Source organism: Xiphophorus couchianus, chromosome 8 (assembly GCF_001444195.1).
Source record: "Xiphophorus couchianus chromosome 8, X_couchianus-1.0, whole genome shotgun sequence".
Classification (NCBI taxonomy): domain Eukaryota; kingdom Metazoa; phylum Chordata; class Actinopteri; order Cyprinodontiformes; family Poeciliidae; genus Xiphophorus; species Xiphophorus couchianus.
Window position 1 is genome coordinate 22,086,639 of NC_040235.1, and position 20,084 is coordinate 22,106,722.

The 20,084-nt window shown below is 39.2% G+C and overlaps 1 protein-coding gene across 30 annotated transcripts in view; it reads right to left on the bottom strand.

The window, feature by feature from the left end:
* Window positions 1-20,084, bottom strand: part of fnbp1b (formin binding protein 1b) — a 67,772-nt gene that overhangs the window by 32,644 nt on the left and 15,044 nt on the right. For 7 of the 30 annotated variants that reach the window (XM_028024739.1, XM_028024754.1, XM_028024753.1 and 4 more), the window contains exons 1-4: window positions 11,915-12,075; window positions 10,708-10,823; window positions 4,253-4,309; window positions 3,192-3,339 (exon numbers count right to left, since the gene is read on the bottom strand). In XM_028024739.1, the coding sequence (XP_027880540.1) occupies window positions 3,192-3,339; window positions 4,253-4,309; window positions 10,708-10,823; window positions 11,915-11,956 (363 nt within the window). In that variant the 5' untranslated portion in view covers window positions 11,957-12,075. Of the gene's footprint in view, window positions 1-3,191; window positions 3,340-4,252; window positions 4,310-10,707; window positions 10,824-11,914; window positions 12,078-12,715; window positions 13,120-20,084 lie in introns of those variants that run through there. The other 23 variants (XM_028024738.1, XM_028024745.1, XM_028024744.1 and 20 more) reach the window with 10 other exon arrangements.

The following is a 20,084-nucleotide window of genomic DNA, read 5'->3' on the forward strand; positions in this document are numbered from 1 at the left end:
AAATGTTTTCACTGGGTAGGTCTGAACAGAATGATTTTACACAGTGAATCTTTTTAATTTTATGTATTAAATCCCAAAATGTGCATTTTTGGGGGCATTTGGATTACCATAGAGATATAAAAGCATAATATACTATAAATATACTGGTCAAACTTTGACAGAATAATTTCAGATTGGGTTTTTATGTTGTTGTTTTTTTGCTCTTTCTGATAAGTAACAGAGTTATAGGGTATTTTTTATTTTTCTACTCTGATTGTGATTGTGTATTTGGGTGTGTGTGAAGGGTTCTAGAAGGCGATGCTCGCTGCACCTATAAACTGTGGAAATCACTTTGATCCAAACAAAAAGGGATGAGTTCAGTGACTTGTTCTGCAATCTTATGCATCTGAAGGTAAGGAATGCTTTCCTGTTGCACCATTTCTGGGTTTGCTTCTGTCAAGAGGTGACCATGTTAGTCAGTCATTAACCTGACTTGGTTCACAAGAAGTTGGGAACATCGAGCTGTCTCCAATAATGTGAATGTAGAAACTAAACAACTGTGTTTTCATCAACCTCAGTCTAAATTAAGGAGTGAAAGCAGACTCTATGTTAAGATTCAGAACGTTATCAGAACGTTCTAGTCATTTCAAATTAACCAAATGCTGGAACAAAATATTAAGGAGGACTTAGAAAAACTCTAGTTGGAGCAAAATATCAATGCAACTGTTGGAAAAAAAATAGAGGAGAACTGTGAGGAGAACATTCCTAGTCTTAAAATGATTCAGGTCGGTATTGGGTGGGCAAAAAATCTTGAATGATCATCATAAAATATCAGAACCAATGAGAAGTGTCCGACTGTTCAATGGTCTTTATATGTCCTTATTAGAGAAGACAACTAAGCCCCGGCCAGGACAGCAACCTGCTGACCGAACACCTTATTATGATTCCTCAGCACAACACAGTTCAGTGGGACTTATGTTCTTCATCCCATATTAACCTCTGCAATAGTATTCATTCAGTTATTAGCCAATGCATTCCAAAGGCATACTGTTGTTATTGTTTAAAGCTCTTAATTTGCACTGTAAGTCTGAGGCAGGCCAAGCTATAAAGTTTACGAAAATGTTTCTCTGACTCACCTCCACCCTGAGATTAGCAAAAGGTTAACTTTGCGAAACATTCAAAAGGAAGCGGGAACAGTTACACAACAACCCTGCATGGGAAATTAAGTAGGTAATTTTTCTCCTTGTATGCTTGAGGTGTAGATTCTACCTGACCAATAAGAAGCCTGTAGAGGTAGCAGTGGGCAGGCCCTTGGCCCACAAATCCGACTGTCTGGGGCCTGGGCTGCAGAGCTGCGTCCGACATGTACACGGATGAAAATACCAGTAGGTGCTTCATCACACTTGAACATCAGTGGGAGGAGAAAAAGGAAACCAGTGAAATGAAGGGAAGCTGGCGATACAAAGCATGACTGTTTTACAGCCACCATTCAGGGTATCATTACCACTTTCTCTGCAGTACCATGAATGCGCTTACTGTAAAAGCCAATGTTTTCTTTATGACTTTTAATCAAGCAAGGCCTTTTACTAATAACAGCAACTTCCTATTTTAATAGACTTTTCTACATGATACCGTTCATTGGTGGTCTTTAAAATGACAGGGCCTATGTTTTCTCTGTAAGGACACTGTTCTGAGTGTGACTGAGAAATTATGCGCTTAATGTCTCCAGATGGAACAACTCTGTATTCAGGGAAACACTGGCTAGCTGAATGGATACAGCTGAGACAAGACACATGACACTATCAGCAGTATCAGCTGTGAGAAAACATGGTGTTCTGATTTTAGGAAAACAGGAAGTAGGACTGGTTTTGAAATGTTATAGTTTCAAAACTGTAAGAATCTTCCATCATCCCATTACAATTGTTCTCCTTTGTAAGGTCCTTTCAAATATATTCCTGAGAATGAACTAAAGTGACCAAAGTTTTTTCTGGCTATATGCTGCATAGGGTAACTCTGCTAACTCTTCACCGAGTAACACATGTTGCTGAGCACTGCCAGTCAGTTGTTAATAAAAAAAAAAAAAATTAAATTGTATACACAACTGCTCATGAGGTGGAAATTAAAGGTGCAAAACCCATTACCTTTAATATGCTAAGTTGTATGCTAACCAACCAATTGCAAGCTAACCTACAGCTTATATTCATAGTTTATTGCCGTATCAAGCTAATGATAGCTTGTTTAGCTACCAAAAAACACAAAGGCAAAAGGGCATAGTATTTTGCGAGATAAGCACATAAAAAGTTTATTGAGAGTTTAAGATTAAGACTAAATTAATAAAGTTATAATTTCCAGAGAATATCATACAGATCAATGCCTAGCTAGCTAGTAAAAAGAGAAGATCCCAAAAAAGAGTAAAATAAGATAAAAGAGCAGGAGAATCATCAGCAGAGATGAGGAGGAAAATTCCCAATAAAGTGACATCCTGCAGCGTGAGAGCATCAAAGCTCTATCAAAGGATTGTCTGTGATATGAATGTGAACACAGTATCAGATTATAGATGTGCCAGGCTAATCTAAGCCAGGAGGATTCCCCCCCATGCGCTGGAAATCCCCTTTTGCTTTTGCACCAGCTGCATCTAAAATGAATCTAAAAAAAGGGGGATCTTCGTAGTTTTCCATATGAAGAAAGAGCAACTGCATCAGCCTTGATGCAAATTAGTGTGTATGCTAAAAAACCATACACATCAACATGCCTTTGAGCAACATTCAGGTTTTCCACTCTAGTTCCCTGAACTGTTCCTCAAAGATAAAGAGCTTATGACAGATTGCTTTTAGAACTGACTTTTTCCATATGGCTGCCTCTCTATCTTACATAGTTCCACTATTAATCCGGCTGTTTTGAGTGGTTGTCTCAGTGTTGACTGTCCACCAATTGTAAAATGTATCTAATGGAGTATAAAAGAAGAGACACTTCCGTAAAAGTTGGTTTAAAAAAGCAAAATGTCGCTATATTGTTAGATAAAAGTCTGGTTCTATAAGAAGGACTATCAGTCACATTTCACGCTTCTGCTAAGCCCTTTGGTGCATCTATATTTACACAGCAATGACCTCAGCTCACAGAGAAGTAAGCATTGAGGGGGAGGGGCTGTTTAATTTCTCATCCCTGCAATGTCAACCTTCACTTCAAGAGAAACTAACTGCAAAAATTCTCACCGTTTTTCTCTCAGCCTTGAGCTCCTGCAGGTAGCGCGTAAGCTCAATGAAGATTTGGGAGGTCAAGTTCTCCGCTATGACCTCGTGCTGACCTGCGTAGTCATTCAGCTCATTAAGGGTTGTGAAGAAGGCTCGACAGAAGGTGTACCTGGTGAGAAATAAGAAAGGATGTCAGAGGCAAAATGGTGGTCGAACACAGGAAAGTGGAGTAGGAGTTTGGATTTCATCAGAAAGACATTTCTGCTTTGAAAAAAAGGAACAGTTTAATATTAAAGGAAATGAGTTTAACTTTCTAGATAAGAACTCTACAGAGTAGTGAAATCAGGACTATCGTAAGAGTTTCCATGTCACAATCACGCTTTCAACATTCTACATGTAGCTCAAGAAACTGATATATCACCCTTATCTTTTCTCTTCATTTTACTAAATAGTGTTAACCAGCCAAGTGCTTTCATATCTCACAAAGGTTTGAGCTGATATGTTATTCATAGCGCCTTTAAAAAGCATTCAAGTCTCTCATAGTTTGTGACAAAGTTGTAGAACATAATTTTGAAGTGGGGAGTTTTTTTAGAGTCTGACGAGTCTGTGGTTTATAATATCTTTTGGATCGCTCTCATCTTTCCACACCTAGATATTGATTTTGCTCTTTCTTCTTTGAATTATCTATACCTGGATACAGAATGCTTGGGAACCTAAGACTAAATCATGCCACAGATTTAGATGTTTTGGTAATTCTAACACATATTGCTATACTTTCATCTAAACCCTTCAGTTGTCCAGTAGTGTCTAATAAGCTCTCTTTAGGGTTGAATTTAGCTTTATCTGTCTTCTATACACACACCACCATGTTTCAGTGAGGACAGTGAGTTTATGTTGATTTCCTAGTCATATTTTTCCACTAAGCATATCGCTTTACATTTAGGTCATAGAGTTCACATTTTGGCATCATTTGACCAGAGAACCCTCTTCCGAAGTATCCACGACTTGCATTGAGTCGGCACCGAGGGTGTCAATACGTCTCCGAGGTACAATGCTTTTTGTTCCACAATTCTTTGACTTACTTGCTCTCTTCTTCTTCCCTTGAGTTCTTCTTGGGTTGATATTTCTTTGAAAGATTCCTGCAAAGACAAACAGATCAGGCTTGTCAGATGTTTCTCACTATAGTGTGCAGACACCATTCCCAACGTGTTTCCCCGACACCGCCCTTATGGACCCGCCAGAGCATCCAGCGGTTCACCATTAAATCCTTCTGAGTGCTCTCCACTCCTTCCTCCTCATTTCGTTTTCTCTCTTCGCGTCATAAATCGTCGCCGCCAACGGGGTGGATGGAGAGCAAGTCACCAGAAAACTAACGGTGTGCTTCTCTTAAGCAGCCACTGCCCCTGTTTTCACTGTGGCTGCACATTTGTAAAATGAGATGGGAGCAAGGAGGACGTACAAAATGAAATGTAGAGTAAGCCAGCTTGGATATGGATTAAAGTAATATGGCACTGTGCCATCGTTGGTGAAACAAAGCTATTTGGATTAGTCTGTCGTCGCGGTGATGTCTCTCAGTACCCTTTTTTTAACCTCCAAACAACGTTGAAATCTAGGCTACATCATATTATCCCCCGCCTGATCTATCAGCAAAGCATAATACTGAATTCTGGGCTCTGACAGATGAAGATGTATAGTCAAAATAGCCCCCTAAGTTAGAATGCTGCTATCGAATACAAAATGGACAGATCTAAACAATGCAGCACCCGCTACATTCATTGACTCAAAAAAATAGAAAAAAACTCCACATTTATCTTTGGGAAACATTCATTCAGGAAAGAAAAACTCCATTCGTCAGTTTCCTATGCCTTCTAATTTTGTCAGTGTACTTAGGTAAGGCAAGGACTACACCCATGACAGGTCACCAGTTTATCACAGGTCTCCAGTTTTTGCACGTTACTTCTAAAAGACCCAAAGATGACCTGTTTTCAATTTTTTCTTACTTCAGTTTCAGGAAATCTCAAAGAAAACTCTGGCATCTACCAGGTTTTTATGAAAAATGTCCTGGTATTTCAAGGGCTACATGAGGCAAAGAGAGCTAACAAGGTTTCTAGGGAATTTAGATGAGAAGCAGGCCAACAGGATGGAGGCAAAATGCTTTTCTAGACTTTTATCTTTTCTTTTTTACCAGCTCCTCCTTGTTTGCTATGTTAATTAGGGATGCACCAATTGATTGATACTGGCCGAACATTGATTTTTAAAAGCTTGACGTGCCAATACCATTTTTTTTTTTGTCTGAAAAAATACTGAATATAGAAACAAATTTACTAAGTTGGCAACATTGGGGTGATTATTGCTAACCGGCCATGTGCAGACATGACCTGGTGGGAGGGTTGGTCATCAGCCCTCTTGTCACGGCAGACCGAAAGGGGACAGTGGCTTTTCAAACCTTTGTGGAGGTAGATGGTATCAGTGGATAAGATTGGTTTCACATCTAAGTATCGGCCAATCACCCAAAATTAAAGAAATCTGTGCACGCTTAATAGTGATACCACAGAAAAACAAAATGTCGCAAATTATTATAGACAGTCTGATCTACTAAAAACATTAAGCGTAGCTTGCAAAAATGTTTCATTTAGTTAGATTTTATGGAAACGATCACTGGGAATTTTGTAAAAGCAACAAGTATATCTTAGTATTTATGTCCCCAGTGACAGAATATACGGTACTCAAATCTAAGAGGGCTTTGTGCAGATCAAATAAAAGTTTTTCAATCACACTCCTCCTAACATTGCACATCTACATTTTGTATCCACAGCCTGCAGAGACCTGATAAAATTAATTGCTATCTCTGTGTAGTAAGATTATTGCACCTTAATCAATGATGAAATATAAACACTTCTGCTTTGGTGTTCCCAAAAAGGACTCACAATTCCTACTTTAATAAAAGATGCATGTGCTGGGAACACTACATGTTGTGCAGAGCACTCCGTTCAGCATCCCCCCACGCTTTGACTCCCAGGTGGTGTTTGGACTGTTGCTAGGCAGATTTATCTCTGTGTCTTGCACGGTCTGTCCTTCTCACCTCCTGTATCTAATTATAGCGCCAGTTCCTATTCGTTCGTGCATGTCATATTAACACGTGAACTCATATGTGGGTTAAACTGTAGCTCCCTGCTGACATCTTTTACACATTCAACAATTCTCTAAAAATGAAAACTGTACCATTCTTAATTTTTACATGTGCACTTTTTTCACAGATGGCGCAATATTACTTAAAAAAAATTATATACACTATATGTATAAACACCGGCTTATTGTTTGACCATGTAAGCAATCACTCCTTTTATCACACTTGCACAGCAGTTCCTTTGTTGGCAGGACGTTATTCCTGCTTTATTATGGATTACGCCAGACTAGCATTTGGGGGAGGAGGAGGCATAAATGCACTGATCTGCACAGACTAGACTGAAGTATTGTGCCCATTTACACTGATGCAATGGAAGAGGATTAATCATGGATTAGAGGAGTATGTAGTTGGTATGGAAATGGCAAGGAGGGTGCAAAGTAGTGTAGTAGAGCCTTCATTGATGGAATTTTTCAACATGTTTTTAATTTGCAAAACATATTTGCAAAGTAGTGCAGACCTCACTTAATAGAACTACTGATCGATATTCAGTGCATCATAAGTGAACCAGCTTTGTTGGCCTTTTGCATTATTGATCAGTCAAATGTTTCCTGAGTGTCTCTATTGCTTTTTTTATGATTTTTCTTTCTATTTTTCCTTTTGCAACAAAACAAACACCACCAATTATTCAATTTCTAGCTATTTGGTTGACTTAGTGAGTGAAAGCAACTGGAACTTTGCAGAAGTGTGTCTAAATATTCATATAATGCAAATATTATCTAGCTCATATGGAGATATGCCAGAATGTCAGCTGTGGAAACAAATTTCACCTCTGAGTCAAGGAAAATCTGCCCAACGACACAGCCCAGAGACAAAAGAATAACATCAAAGGCCCAGCTCCATTAGTTTATTAGATCTAAGAGCTCTGTGTTTCTTTTGGTGCGAGTTGTGGCCGATAGATTAAACAGGATCTCACGAGCTAAGTTGATTATAAGGGATGATTACACCGTGTTCCAAATTATTCTGCAAATTGGATATAAGTGTCATAAAGATTGCATTTTTTTGTTGTGTTATTAAATTTATAGATGGTATTGTGCGTCAGGGCTCTTTGAATCACTATAATTAATTTCAGAGAGCTGGTTTGATTAGTTTGTCTGTTGAGCTCAATTAAAGGAAATCTACTTAAGAAGGATGTTCCACATTATTAAGCAGGCCACAGGTTTCAAACAATATGGGAAAGAGAAAGGATCTCTGCTGATGAAAATCATCAGATAGTGTAGTGCTGTATGACAACGCATAAAAATAATAAGATATTTAATAAAAACTGATGCGTTATCGTACTGTGAAGAGATTTGGGGCTGATTGAGAACAAAGATGGGTTTGTAAAGTTAGAGGCATAATGAGGAAGGTTTCTGTTAGACAAATTCATTGGATTAAGAGAGCAGCTGTTAAAATGCCCTTACAAAGCAGCAAACAGTTATTTGAAGCTGCTGGAGCCTCTGGAACCTCCAGGTGGAGGATCCTCCAGAGGGTTGCACCATTTCATGCTGCAAAGAATACCACTGTGTCATTGGCTGCTGTGGGCATAAAAGGGGAGAAACTCATGGTGTGACCTCTGACCTCAACCCTATTGAGAACCTTTGGAGTTTCCTCAAGCAGAAGATCTGAGGATGGAAAGCAGTTCATATCAAACCAGCAGCTCTGGGAAGATATTCTGACATCCTGCAGAGAAATTCAAGCAGAAACTTTCCACAAACTCACAAGTTCAATGGATCAGGAATTGTGCAGATGATATCAAAGAAGGTCCTATGTTAACATGTAACTCAGTCTGTTGAGATGTTTTTGATTGAAACAGCTTTTGATTTTAGTAGATGTGACCACTTAATGCTGCACATTCAAAGAATGACCGTTTGCAGTTCTTTATAATCCATAAAATGTTTAGAAAATCTGCTGTGCATAATAACTTGGAACAGTGCATTTTGAGTTTTTTATTTTTGAAATCAATACTGTTCTCATGGGGAGCTTTGTTCAGTAAAATTTGATTTATACTGTAATAGTTTATGACTTGAAAATTGTACTGACCATCATTTGCATTGACCATTTAAGAAAATTTGACAAAATATCAATTGCATAACAATTTGAAGCACGGTGTAGTTCTTAGGTATGGCGAAGTGGCGCCAGAAGACAAGAGACAATGTGTTGAGCGCACCTGGAAACTCTGTCTCAAGCTATCCTCTGTCCCCGTAAAAAATATTCCTGGAGTTAGCCTCATCCGATAGCGTGTGTCTATGCGAGAATGCGCTTAATAACAGACATGGTTAGGCAGCAGGCCTCTTTGTGTAAGCACGAAGGGGCGAAAACATCCGCTCCATCTGTGGTGGAGCAAGTTTAATAAACCTACAATGGTGAGATGAGCTCAACATGCTGCAGGCACATGCTGACTGATTGAATTTTGTCCCATCTATGTTTGCTCAAACATGCAGCTGCTATATATAAATGTGTGGTTTTGTTGCGACACACAATGTTAATTTTTCACATTACAGCCAACAATTGTGATTGTTATTAAGAATTTATTTCTTGATATTGCTAGGAAACTTGTGACAGGCTGCAGACTGGGGAGGAGATTCACTTCCTGAATCACACTGACCCTAAACTTGCAGCCAGAGCTACAAGGAACATGATCAAAACATATTTAAGAATGACCCAGTCAAAGAGAAACCACTGTGGTCCTTTTGCAAAGGTTAATAAATACAAAATGTGATCTTTAGATGTGGAAAGCCGTTGGACACATACCCCATATCACGTATTATTCTTGTTTCACTTCACAGTTATGTACTACTTTGTACTGGCCTATAAGATCTATTGAGGTTGTGAGAATATGTGAAAAATAAGTGTAACTATTTTTGCAAGGAGCTCTAATCATATGAGAAACATCATCGGGAAAGCTTTTTCTTTTGAATCTGTATTAGAAATCAATAAATGCTCTTTAGAATATAAATGTTCAAACAGATTTACAACAAAAACTAAATCCTAAAGACAACCAAATACTGACAATCTATTAAAAACAATCTAATTGCAGAAAGTTACAGAGGGTTTACTGAATCAATTTTTATATGACTCCTGTCATAGTATTAGTTATTCATTCTGAAACAGGACAGTTACAGAATATTTAGGGCAGTAGCCGTATTGACCATCCTCTTTGGAACGTGAGGGGGGACGAAGATGCGGATTTGGGGGAATATCTTCTTCTGTTGCTGACTAATGAGCGGCAAGAGGCCTGAGGAGACGGATCCTCTCTGCTCCAAAAACTGCCTTTGAAAATCAGCGACTGTATCACAACACAGTGTGTGTGAGAGGAGGGGAAGAGAGGAGGAAGAGGAAGAGGAGGAGCCGACACATGTGGTTGGTGGAATAAAAAAAAATCTGGGTCAGACCTGGGGTTGATAATGCTGATACCTTGTCATCTCTATGGAAACAAAAGCCCCGCCCCCATAACCCCTCACAACCTGACTTCCTTTCTGTCTGAAGCTCAGACCAGTGACAAAAACACACAGCTTCACATGCAAGGAGGAAAGAGGCAGACAGAGAACCAGCTAGACGGGGAAAAAAAGGATGGAGAGGGGAGTCGAGCAGACGTCCACTTTTGACTTATTTCACTGGCTGAAACCAGACATTGGGGTTGCATGGAAATGTGCTACTTTGTCATAGAGATGCACTTCAGACACGAATTCATTCAAGTACTTGCATTTTATTTATATATTTGCATATTGGAACTCTTTTTCATTTAGTTAACTATCGAGGAAACAGACAATACCTTTTAATGTTTTAAGGCCAATTAGCTTGTTTAGTAGCCAATTAGCTTACTTAGCAACATGAGTGCTTTTATTAAAAAGAAGATTGACTCATCAGATCTATTCTATGCCTGAATGATTTTATCTGCCAAGCAAGGCAGCCACTAAAATGTCCAATAACTTTTTCGAATGAAACTTAAACTTCCTGTGACGCTCACATTGCCTCTCATTAATGGGGAAAGGAGAAAGCCGGCTGCAGGTCAACATCACTGGCCCCAAATTCAGAGGCATCTCATTAGACCTGATTCAGGGATCAGTTTAATCTGTTGACAAAGTCTGACATGAATATGATAGAAAGGAAATGCTACTGTTCCCTCTAAAGTAATCACGTCATGTAGTAATGCAAGATAAAACTGCGGTGAAAAAGAAAAAACAAACACACCCTGCTTGATGCCATCCAGCCTTATTTAAACTTTGACAATTTGAGCACGATAGAAATAACAAAACTGGATCAGAAGTGTGTTTTCAAAATGTGACATTCAGATTCCCCGCATAATATGAAGTACACCCACTTTTTTTGCCCCGACTGCAACATCAAATACGGGTCAGCTAAAGCACTCACCTAATTTGTTTTGCATAGTTGATTTCGATCTCCGATCGCTCCTTCACAAATTTGTTGTACTTCTCCACAAACTCGATCCCCCACTGCGTGTGCTTCTCCAAGTTATCAAACTGATCCTGTAAAGAACAGGAGGCGAAAATTATTATGTTGCATGATTAGCATAGAACATTTTATTGAGTGAAGAACAGATATGCACCACAAAATCAGCTGTTGTTCATTTTCAGCTGCACCGGTATTACTGTGACCACAATCTTTTTCAGCCAAGTCATTGAACTCACAATGCTGTTTGTTGTGAGCAGTGTGCTGTTCTTACAGACTGACAACCTTATGTCAATTTTAGAGTTATGGATTGACATTCTCAAGGGAAGGCACATGGAGACCACAATTAGTAATGCTGGTTTTAAACATCATTTTGCCTTTAATTTAAAACAGTATAACCTTATTTTACAGCGAATGCTCTCTATCACATGCGTCACACACAGTGTAACGTCCCCTCTTCCCTTAAAATAAATAGCGACTACTCAAAAAAGAAAGCTGAAGAAAGAAAGAAAGCTGATGAAGAGCTGTTATATGCTGATAATAATAGAAACCGCAAACAGCTAAAGCTAGCTTTCCGTCTTGACCTACGGAGCTGTTCAAACTGCTTTTAATCATCTCAAAGGTTATGTAAGGGCAAATCTACCCCTTCTTTAGATGGTCATATTGAGTATATGTAAATACTCGCATTACTTTTAGAATGGATTTTGAGGTAAAACCCCCATATGCATGGGGTGACCTTTTCGTTCACATCTGCGCAATGCATTCCCCAGTGAAAGGCGTCTCACCAGAAACACGACACTCATCTTTCTCCATAAGCAATTAATCAGCGCTACCAGTTTCACTAGCGACTTCTCCTTCAGATCCAAATATGATTTAAAAAGTGTGGGATGTTCCAGAGCCTTATAGTAAATCCAGACCCCAGCAGTCTATAGCACTGATAACCAAACACAGCTGCTCAGACTGAAGTCATTATTTAAGACTCGCTCGTGACTTGTGGGGGAAAGTATGAGCCTTGACTTGGCTAAGGTCACGTTGGCAAAGTTGTCAAATGAGGAAAGAGAGTGAATAATTCATCTGGCAAATCAGCACACATACGTCACGTCTAAATCCAGACAATATTACCTATTACAATATTACAATATTACAACAAAAAAACATAAAATGCGACCTTGGTGTGGCTCCAACAGTCTCCCATCCTCTCCTCCACCATGTCTTTTGTCTTCTTTGCGTCCGACTAATACGGGGAGAATCTTAGATGTCAGCACCAGAAAAAAAGAAAACCCTATGTGATTTTTAAGCAAACCGTGCAGAATGATACAGCAATGCTTCAAGCATCCTGCACTGAAAGCATAAGTGACGCGGGAAGTGGTTGTGGTGATGAAAAAGATGAAGAGGTGTGCTTCAGTCTGCAGCTCTGTGAAACAATGTCAGGTTGTTGTAGAGGAAAGCCAAATGTTTTTTTTAATAACGCCTAGATTTGTGCAGAACGGTAAAGTTTCATTGCTTTACTTCAGTAAAATTTCATCACATGAGGAGTGATAAAATCACTTCAACACCCCTGAATGAAAACACTCAGGAACTGAACGACTCTCAATTGAAGGACTCAAAGAAAACAATAGAATGAGAAGTGGGGGAGAGGACTTTCCAGACTGCATCGTCAGCCAATTTCAATGACAAATCCCTCATCAACAGTCAGGAAAATCAATGGATAAAACCCAAACAATAAGACTTTCTCTGCTTTGGGTGAAGAATCTTCCTTTGGAATTTCTGTTTATGCTTCTCCTAAATCCCCAAATGCTTTCTTTGAAGTTTGCTCCAATTGAAGTATCAAAACTTAATTTACTTTATCTCAACCACAAAGCGAGAATTCAGAACAAAATAAAAGACAACATGCAGCCCACGTCAGAGAAGCTAAATCATGCACGATAAAAACCTCCTCCTCCTCCTCTGCACACATTTCTCAGATTACCCTTTTCTGTAGGGGCACCATCTTATCCGGTGGCTCTCAGCATGGAAACATCCAAACTCTAGAAAATGCCCATTCAATTCACCGCCCTCTGAGTGAATGCGGTGAAAAGCTACAGTTAGTTTGGAGAGGTCATCCGTGGGACCTTTGTCTGGGTATCCCAAGTGGGAGCAAGTGCAGATCAGCAGAAGTGTGCCGAGGTTGGGAACAAAGTCTCCTGACCCCCTCACCACCCCACAACCTTCCACACACAGTAAAAAAGGAGCTGGTTCAAGTAATTCCCGATTTTCTGGAAGGAGTGAAAGGGGAAAAAAATGTGAGTGAAGGGAAAGATCCAAAGCCTGGCTGGTTCACTCAACAACCAAATGAATATGAGTCCCTGGCTGCCAGCAGCATTCAGGCTTAATGCTCCATCAGGCGTAAGGTGGAATAAGTGGGATGAGAGAAGAGGACAGAGAGGGAGAGAGAGAGAGCTGCAAAACAAAGGGAGGGAGCTTGAAAGGACTAGGAATGACACAAGAGGCGGGATTACTCAAGAGGAGATTACATATGGTTGGGGGTTGGGAGCCTCTTTAAGTTTGAAAACTTCTCCAAAATGTGAAAATTGAATAAACTATACAGCAAACCAATAAAAAAAAAAACAATAGTGCAAAGCTTTTTTTTTTCCTCCCCTCGAGGGGGTCTTTTTGTGGGCTCTAGTGCCCCTTATATGAAAGTAGGCTGACAGGAAAGGAGGAAAGACATGCAGCAAATATCGTCGGGTCAGGGGAATCGAACCAGCAACGGCCACGTCGAGGACTCAAGGCCTATAAACGTGGGTCACGCTATCCCCTACACCACCACAGCACGCCCAGTGCAAAGCTTCTTGATCAGGTCATGATGAGTCACTGGGAGGTGATGCTCTTGCCAGAGTAAAATGGAAAAGCCATCAGTGGTGCAATTTCCAACCTACACTAGAAATATCAGATTAATAATTTATGATTCTCAGGCAGGGAACTGTTAAGAAAACACACACATTATGAGAAACGATTGTGGTGTATACTGTTACAGCCTTCCTCCTTATCACATCAAACTCCTGCCATTCCAGCCAGTAAAGTATTTAAACCCATTCAAAGTATCACCTCTCCATGACAAGATGGAGCAGATCTAATAACAAAAATCTATTTAAAAAAAGGGGAAAAAAGTGCAAAGGACAGCACAAGAGCATTAGGAAGTTTTCCTTCATTATATGTTTGTTTAAGCTTTGTTTTTGTCAATATAATACATTTCCAGGTCACATGTTTACAAAATTATAACAAAAAAATTAATAAAATAACCAACCACGCTTCAATTAGCAAGTAGTGATTTTTGTCTAACCTGTTCTTTCTAATTTTCACCAGATTTGATTGTTTTATTTCAATTAATGTAGCGCAAGAAAAAAAATGGATTATCCTCAGGTATACCACAATACATGTGTATTGTGTAAACTGAAAACATAATGTAACGATTCTGTGTTTTAGTTCTGCTGGGGTTCATATGGTTATTTGTATTTGCTATAAGTTGCAATGTGATCCTTTTTGTTATATGTAGTGTTAAGGGCTTTCCCTGTCTGACTCTGCTGGCTCCCTCTCACATGTGATAGGCCTGTCATGTGGGCGGGGGATCGGTGGAGCTGGAGTACCAGGACCGGAAGTGGGGAGAGTTCAGAGGGGAGTTAGCAGTGAAGCTAACAGTTGAGTGTGCCCGTTTGTTAGAGGCGTGAGCTGCAGCCTCAGAAATAGCAGCTTGTACTTATTTCTAATAAACCCTGTTGGCGGGACTACATCTGCGGTGTTGGCGTCATTACAGTAAAAAAAGGGGTTGGTGTGTTTTTTTTAAGCTGTGAATGGTTTACAGTTCTCAGTTTTGATGCATTTAATTAATAGAGCCTCCAGATTAGCTGGAGGCTAAAGTTACCAGCTAGTGAGAGAAGGGTTAAAACCACACAACAGCAACTGCTGTTGTGTTTTGTTATTGACAAAACACAACAGCAGTTAGTACAAATGCAATTTTATGAGCCTTTAAGCCAGCGGTCCCCAACCTTTTTAGTCGCGCCGACCGGTCAACCCTTTGCGGACGGGGGGGGGGGGGGGGGGGGGGGGGGGGGGGGGGTGTCGGAAGTATCGAGTCCGATGCTGTCGTTCGTGGGGGAGGGGGGTGCGCGCGCAGTACTCCGATGTTCTTTTGTTACTCATTCTGCTGCAAGTCTTGACGTGCAAGACGTAACCGGTAAAATCCGGTTTAGGATTTTCAAAATAAAAGATCCGGAAGTAGTTAATTATTTCTTGCGCGGCCCGGTACTAATTGGTCCAATTGGCCCGGTGGTTGGGGACCACTGCTTTAAGCTATCATCGTGTTTGTGTTGAACAATTGTTTTTATTGAATCCACTGATTGATAAGACAAGAAATTGAGTTTGGAGGTGGTGTGTCACCAGTGATTTTCCTGAGTGAAACAAATACTTGTGCAACACGTAAAATGGTTCCAGTTAGAGTAACGGTCTGATATAGAAGCAAAGTGGTATGAAAATTACAACTACATATGCACTTTTGAGTGAAGGCTGATTTATAGATTTTTACATGGACTTATTTTATTGTTGGGTAATTACTCTGAACTAATCATTTGGATCAGACTGAAATTATTCAACAATGTTTCGTAGCACAGCTGCACTGCTTAGGAAAAATTATGTCATGAAAGACCCATTATTTGACAATATGTATTATTTTTAGAGCAGCCTTTTGTTTTCGTATGGGTTTGACTGTGTTAAGTGATAGATTTAAAGACAAAAATTATTAGGAATTTGATCTACTTTTTACTTTTAAAAATATATATATAATGTCATAATATTTTAGGTTTAATTCGCCAATCCAAAAATGTTCCTAAAGGTCAGATATTAACTGCTTACAAACTTACAAACCAGAACCTCACTTCAAACATCGTCAGCTATGACTTTAAATAATAGGGTAACATTTCAGTTTTATTATTTTTAAACCTGCATCCCCCAGCTGAAAATGTAAAGCACTAGTGTCCCAATGATGTGTATGGTTAAAAATATTTTGACTACAAATGCAAAATGAACAAACTTCTCTTTTACTCAAAGCTCACTCTTGGGCTATGTATGCAAATTATACACTGTTACCAACTCTGTCATGGTTGGCTGCGTTAGGGTCAAACCTGCACACAGAATCTAGTGAATTTTCTTCCTTCTCTCCTACTAAATCCCTGTCCTGACCTTTACATGCTTCCATTTTTTTCATCTGCCAGCCTCTGACGCCTAACCTTGTTCCCAGATCAAGGAATACACAATGTAAGCGATCCCTTCCAGAAACACTCAGCTTGTTATTTCAGGCCACAGCCCCAACTCACTGTGTTTTGCGTACTATTGTAGTTGAACATGAACTGAAAATAAATAGAACTCTGCTACTAACAAATACTTAGCAGCATGCAGGAAATTAGAAAAAAAGGTCAAAAATAGAAGATATTTTAGCAGTTCCTGAATACATAGGTTCCTCATTGGTGGTAAGAAATGAAAACAAGTGCATGTTTGTTTTATAGGAACGGTCTGACCCTGCAAAATCCCTCCTAAGTAGAGAGCTGGGGATTATGGTGCAGGTTAACGTATCAGACTAGTGGTTAATCTAAACTAATGCACATTATTTAGCAACCTGTTCAGTCCAAATTATTCAATCACAGCCATAAGGGGATAAGGGAACACTTTATTAGTGTCCAGCACAGACACAGAATTCATAAAGCAACAAACAATGGGGAGTGTGTGTAGGCGTGTGTGTGTGTAAGTGAGTCTGCTCAGTGTATGGTTTGTTATGTGCGCTTCATCTAAGGGTGGATATAAAGATAAGCCTTCGTGCTTACTTCATTTATTAACAGGGAAAAAGTGATGTGTAATGTATAAAATAATCCTGCAGTGGTTGTAATTCCCTTATCTAACATAGATGGCAGTAGAGAGTAAAGTCATCAAACAAAAACCCTCAAATGTAAATATTTACATAAAAGACCTGGGTCTCACTGAAAATTGAGCATTTTTAAAAAATCCACATAAAAATGTAATCTAATATTAGATATTCCTTTTTTAAAATCCTAAAACAAAGCTGATAAAGAAATGGAAAGAAAAGAGGGCCAGTAAAGGCCCTCTTGCGCCACATCATAAAAGGGAATAGAGTGAATTTACAACATAATGGTAAAATAAATTTACTGATTTTAAACTCCCTGAGCAAACATTTCTGGGGACATCTTCGTTTAACAGGTTATAGCCATCTCCACGTAGGGCACCGTGCTACTCTGGCAGTCACAGCTGAAATCAATACGCTAATAAAAAGACAAGAAAAGAGGGGAAAGACAGAGCTGCTTGTTGGCTAACAAAATTTAATTTTTTTTCATTATTTAGCAAGTTGGTCGCAAACGCACTGTTGCAATTTTCTGACCCCGAGCTGCACAAATTATAGAGGGAAAGAAAAGTCCAAATAAACAGATCTGAACCTGGAAGGGTGACATGGAGGATATTTTAGATGAATATTGTCAAGGAGAATGGTGGAGACCTCAGTACTTTTCCCTGCCTGTCAGTGGGCGAAAAGAGAAAGACAACATGCTGGGATCAGCAGGGCTTGACAAGACAGATGTTCAGCTGGATGGAGAACAATGAGAAAAGAAGCCTTTTTTTCTTTTTCATTTGTTCAGCATATTGACTGGGGAGTAAAGACTGGTAGGTGGGTTTGGGTTAGTCATGCTGAACCCCAAAAACCTTTCGCAACGGAGGAGCTAAGTTCTGTTTTAAGACAATGACTTTTTATTCCAATTTTGTCACATCACAACCACAAATTTCAATAAGATTTTCTGCTACAGACCAGCAATGAGTAGAGTCTTGATGTGAAGTGGAAGAAAAGGATATATAATTTAAAAAAATCCATACTGAACATTTACTTAAGCCTGTTTTATTTTGATAACTCTAAATCTAGAGCTAGAAATTGCATCCAGATGTCATTGGAAAGCAGTCAACCCTCACATCCTCACAGTGAAACATGGTGGCGGCAATCTAAAGCTGTGGGGAGGCTTTTCAGTGAGTCAGTAGTGAGAAGGGAAGAGTTGATGGGAAAGTGGATGGAGTTTTGTGCAGCAGAAAATTATTAGAGGCTGCAAAAGATTTTAGACGGGGCAAAGGTTTACCTTGCATCAGGACCTTAGCTTACAGCCATAATTAAAATGTCATGGTTTAGAACAGAGAATTTTCTTTGAGTTAGAATAGCTAAATCTAAGCTAGAATCTGTGGCAATGCTTGACAGGTTATGTTTAAATACAAAGTTCTACCAATCTCACTAAGCTTGAGCTATTTTGCAAGGGAAATATCCTGGAGGGTTTGGTTTTCTACAAACTATTGTTTCAGGAGGGCTGAATATAAGTGTAGGTTACAGGTTTCTCCAGGCTTCACCCACTCAAATTTAATACTTTTTAAGACCACTATGGAAGGAATTTAAGACATTTATCTCCACAGAAATCTGCAAACTTTGTCCAGTCAAATGGTGAATAAATTTGCACTTACCCACGATGGACGCAAAAAAGTTATCAAGCTAGTCGACTAGATAAGATATGTTAGCAGTGAGTTACTGGTAGCATCAACTGTCTCGAGACGCAGAACGCAATGAAAACGTCTGAGTGCGACTCAAACATTTGTCTGACAGAAAAGACCCGCAAGAAAGAAAATACACTGAATAGACAATGTTAAATAGTTCTGACAAGACAAAATTTAAGACCTTTGGTTAACAAAATTAAAGGCGAACTTCCATTTTTAAATGAATTAGGTCCTTAACTTAAGATTTTTTTAAGGATGCGCAGACACCACCACAAATTAAGTCTATCACAAAAAATACCAATACAAGTTTGAAATTGTAATGTGGTAGAGGAGTTTTGGAAGGCCCTGTAGTGTAACTTACTTAAATACAAGAAGAGCTTGATGTAGAAACAAAAGAAATACGAAAGGTTTAATTCTTTATTTGTCAGGTAGTCTCATTAGCTGATAAACCCACACCTGCAGAAATAATGAGTATGAACAGAAAGAAACAGCATCCATCCAGATCTGTTCAGTGGGCTGTTAGAGTCCAACCAATTAAAATAACCAACAAACAACTGAATTGTTCCAGCAAAAGCCCTCCTGGCCTCGGTGGGAAAAAAATAAAAATGTACACAAAATGTTGGAAAATCTGGACTTGTCCTTTCACTAATTATTCATAACCTCAAAGAACACAGAGGAACGAACAGAGTGGACCCGACCGCACACTTCACAGACTCAAAGCGAGGCTGTATCTGTTCGACCAGAACCGCTCGCCATACATGAGCCGACTGCTGCAGGCAGTCACAGGGCTTCATGATGGTGGGCGTCCTGCAGCAAGAACAAATATTTAACGGAGATGCCAAGCCCCCTCTCGAACACACATTGTGCTTTGTCCGAGAAAGCGGGGTCTTTCTTGGACAAAAGATCGCGGCCCTGTACAGCTACAGTATCAGAGAGGATTCACAGGAAAACATGCAAACTCGCACAAATAAAAACAGATGATGATCATATGAGTGTCCACAGCAGATGTCATCTGATATTTTAGTTCTGGTTATCAGAGTGGTCATGAGCTGCCTGTGACCTCAGCAGAAATGAGGGCTTTTTAATACGGAAATGCAAAGAAATATGATCAGGCACAAACAAAACAGTCTTGGGTAACATTTTCTCATCATATTTATGAATTTATTTGTAAAATTCTAATAATTAAGGGTATGGATGACTTTAATATTGCTAATTAGAGGCTTTTAATGCATACAAATTGTTGTTCTTATTATTTATCTTCAATCACTGACAGACAGAAAAAGTTTTTCCCTCTTAAAGATTTCTTCTATGTATGTGTTTTGTGTCATTGACTTTTAATATAAATATATTAAAATATATATAATATAAATAAATATGTAAATATATATATAATACATGTATATAAAATCTATGTGATATTCTGAATCTTTGAGTCCAAATAAAACTCCAAATGTGTTCCTAAACTTATGACAAAAAAACAAACAACTATACAGCAAAAATGTATTTTTTAGACTGCAATGCACTTCCTTTTGTAAAGTTGAATGAAAAATAGGACAAGATGACACACACATTTGGAGGCAAATGATCACACATGACTGAGCAGCTGGTTGGTCCAGAGAGGACACCTTCTGTTTCAACGCTATCAAGGTATTTATAGAAGCAACACCTCGGTTTCTCAGAAATGATAAGAGAAGCTCCCACTGGTACATGTAACACTTCCTGTATGTCTTTCAAACTTCCTACCTATCCGTGTTGACAACACAGAGAGACATGAC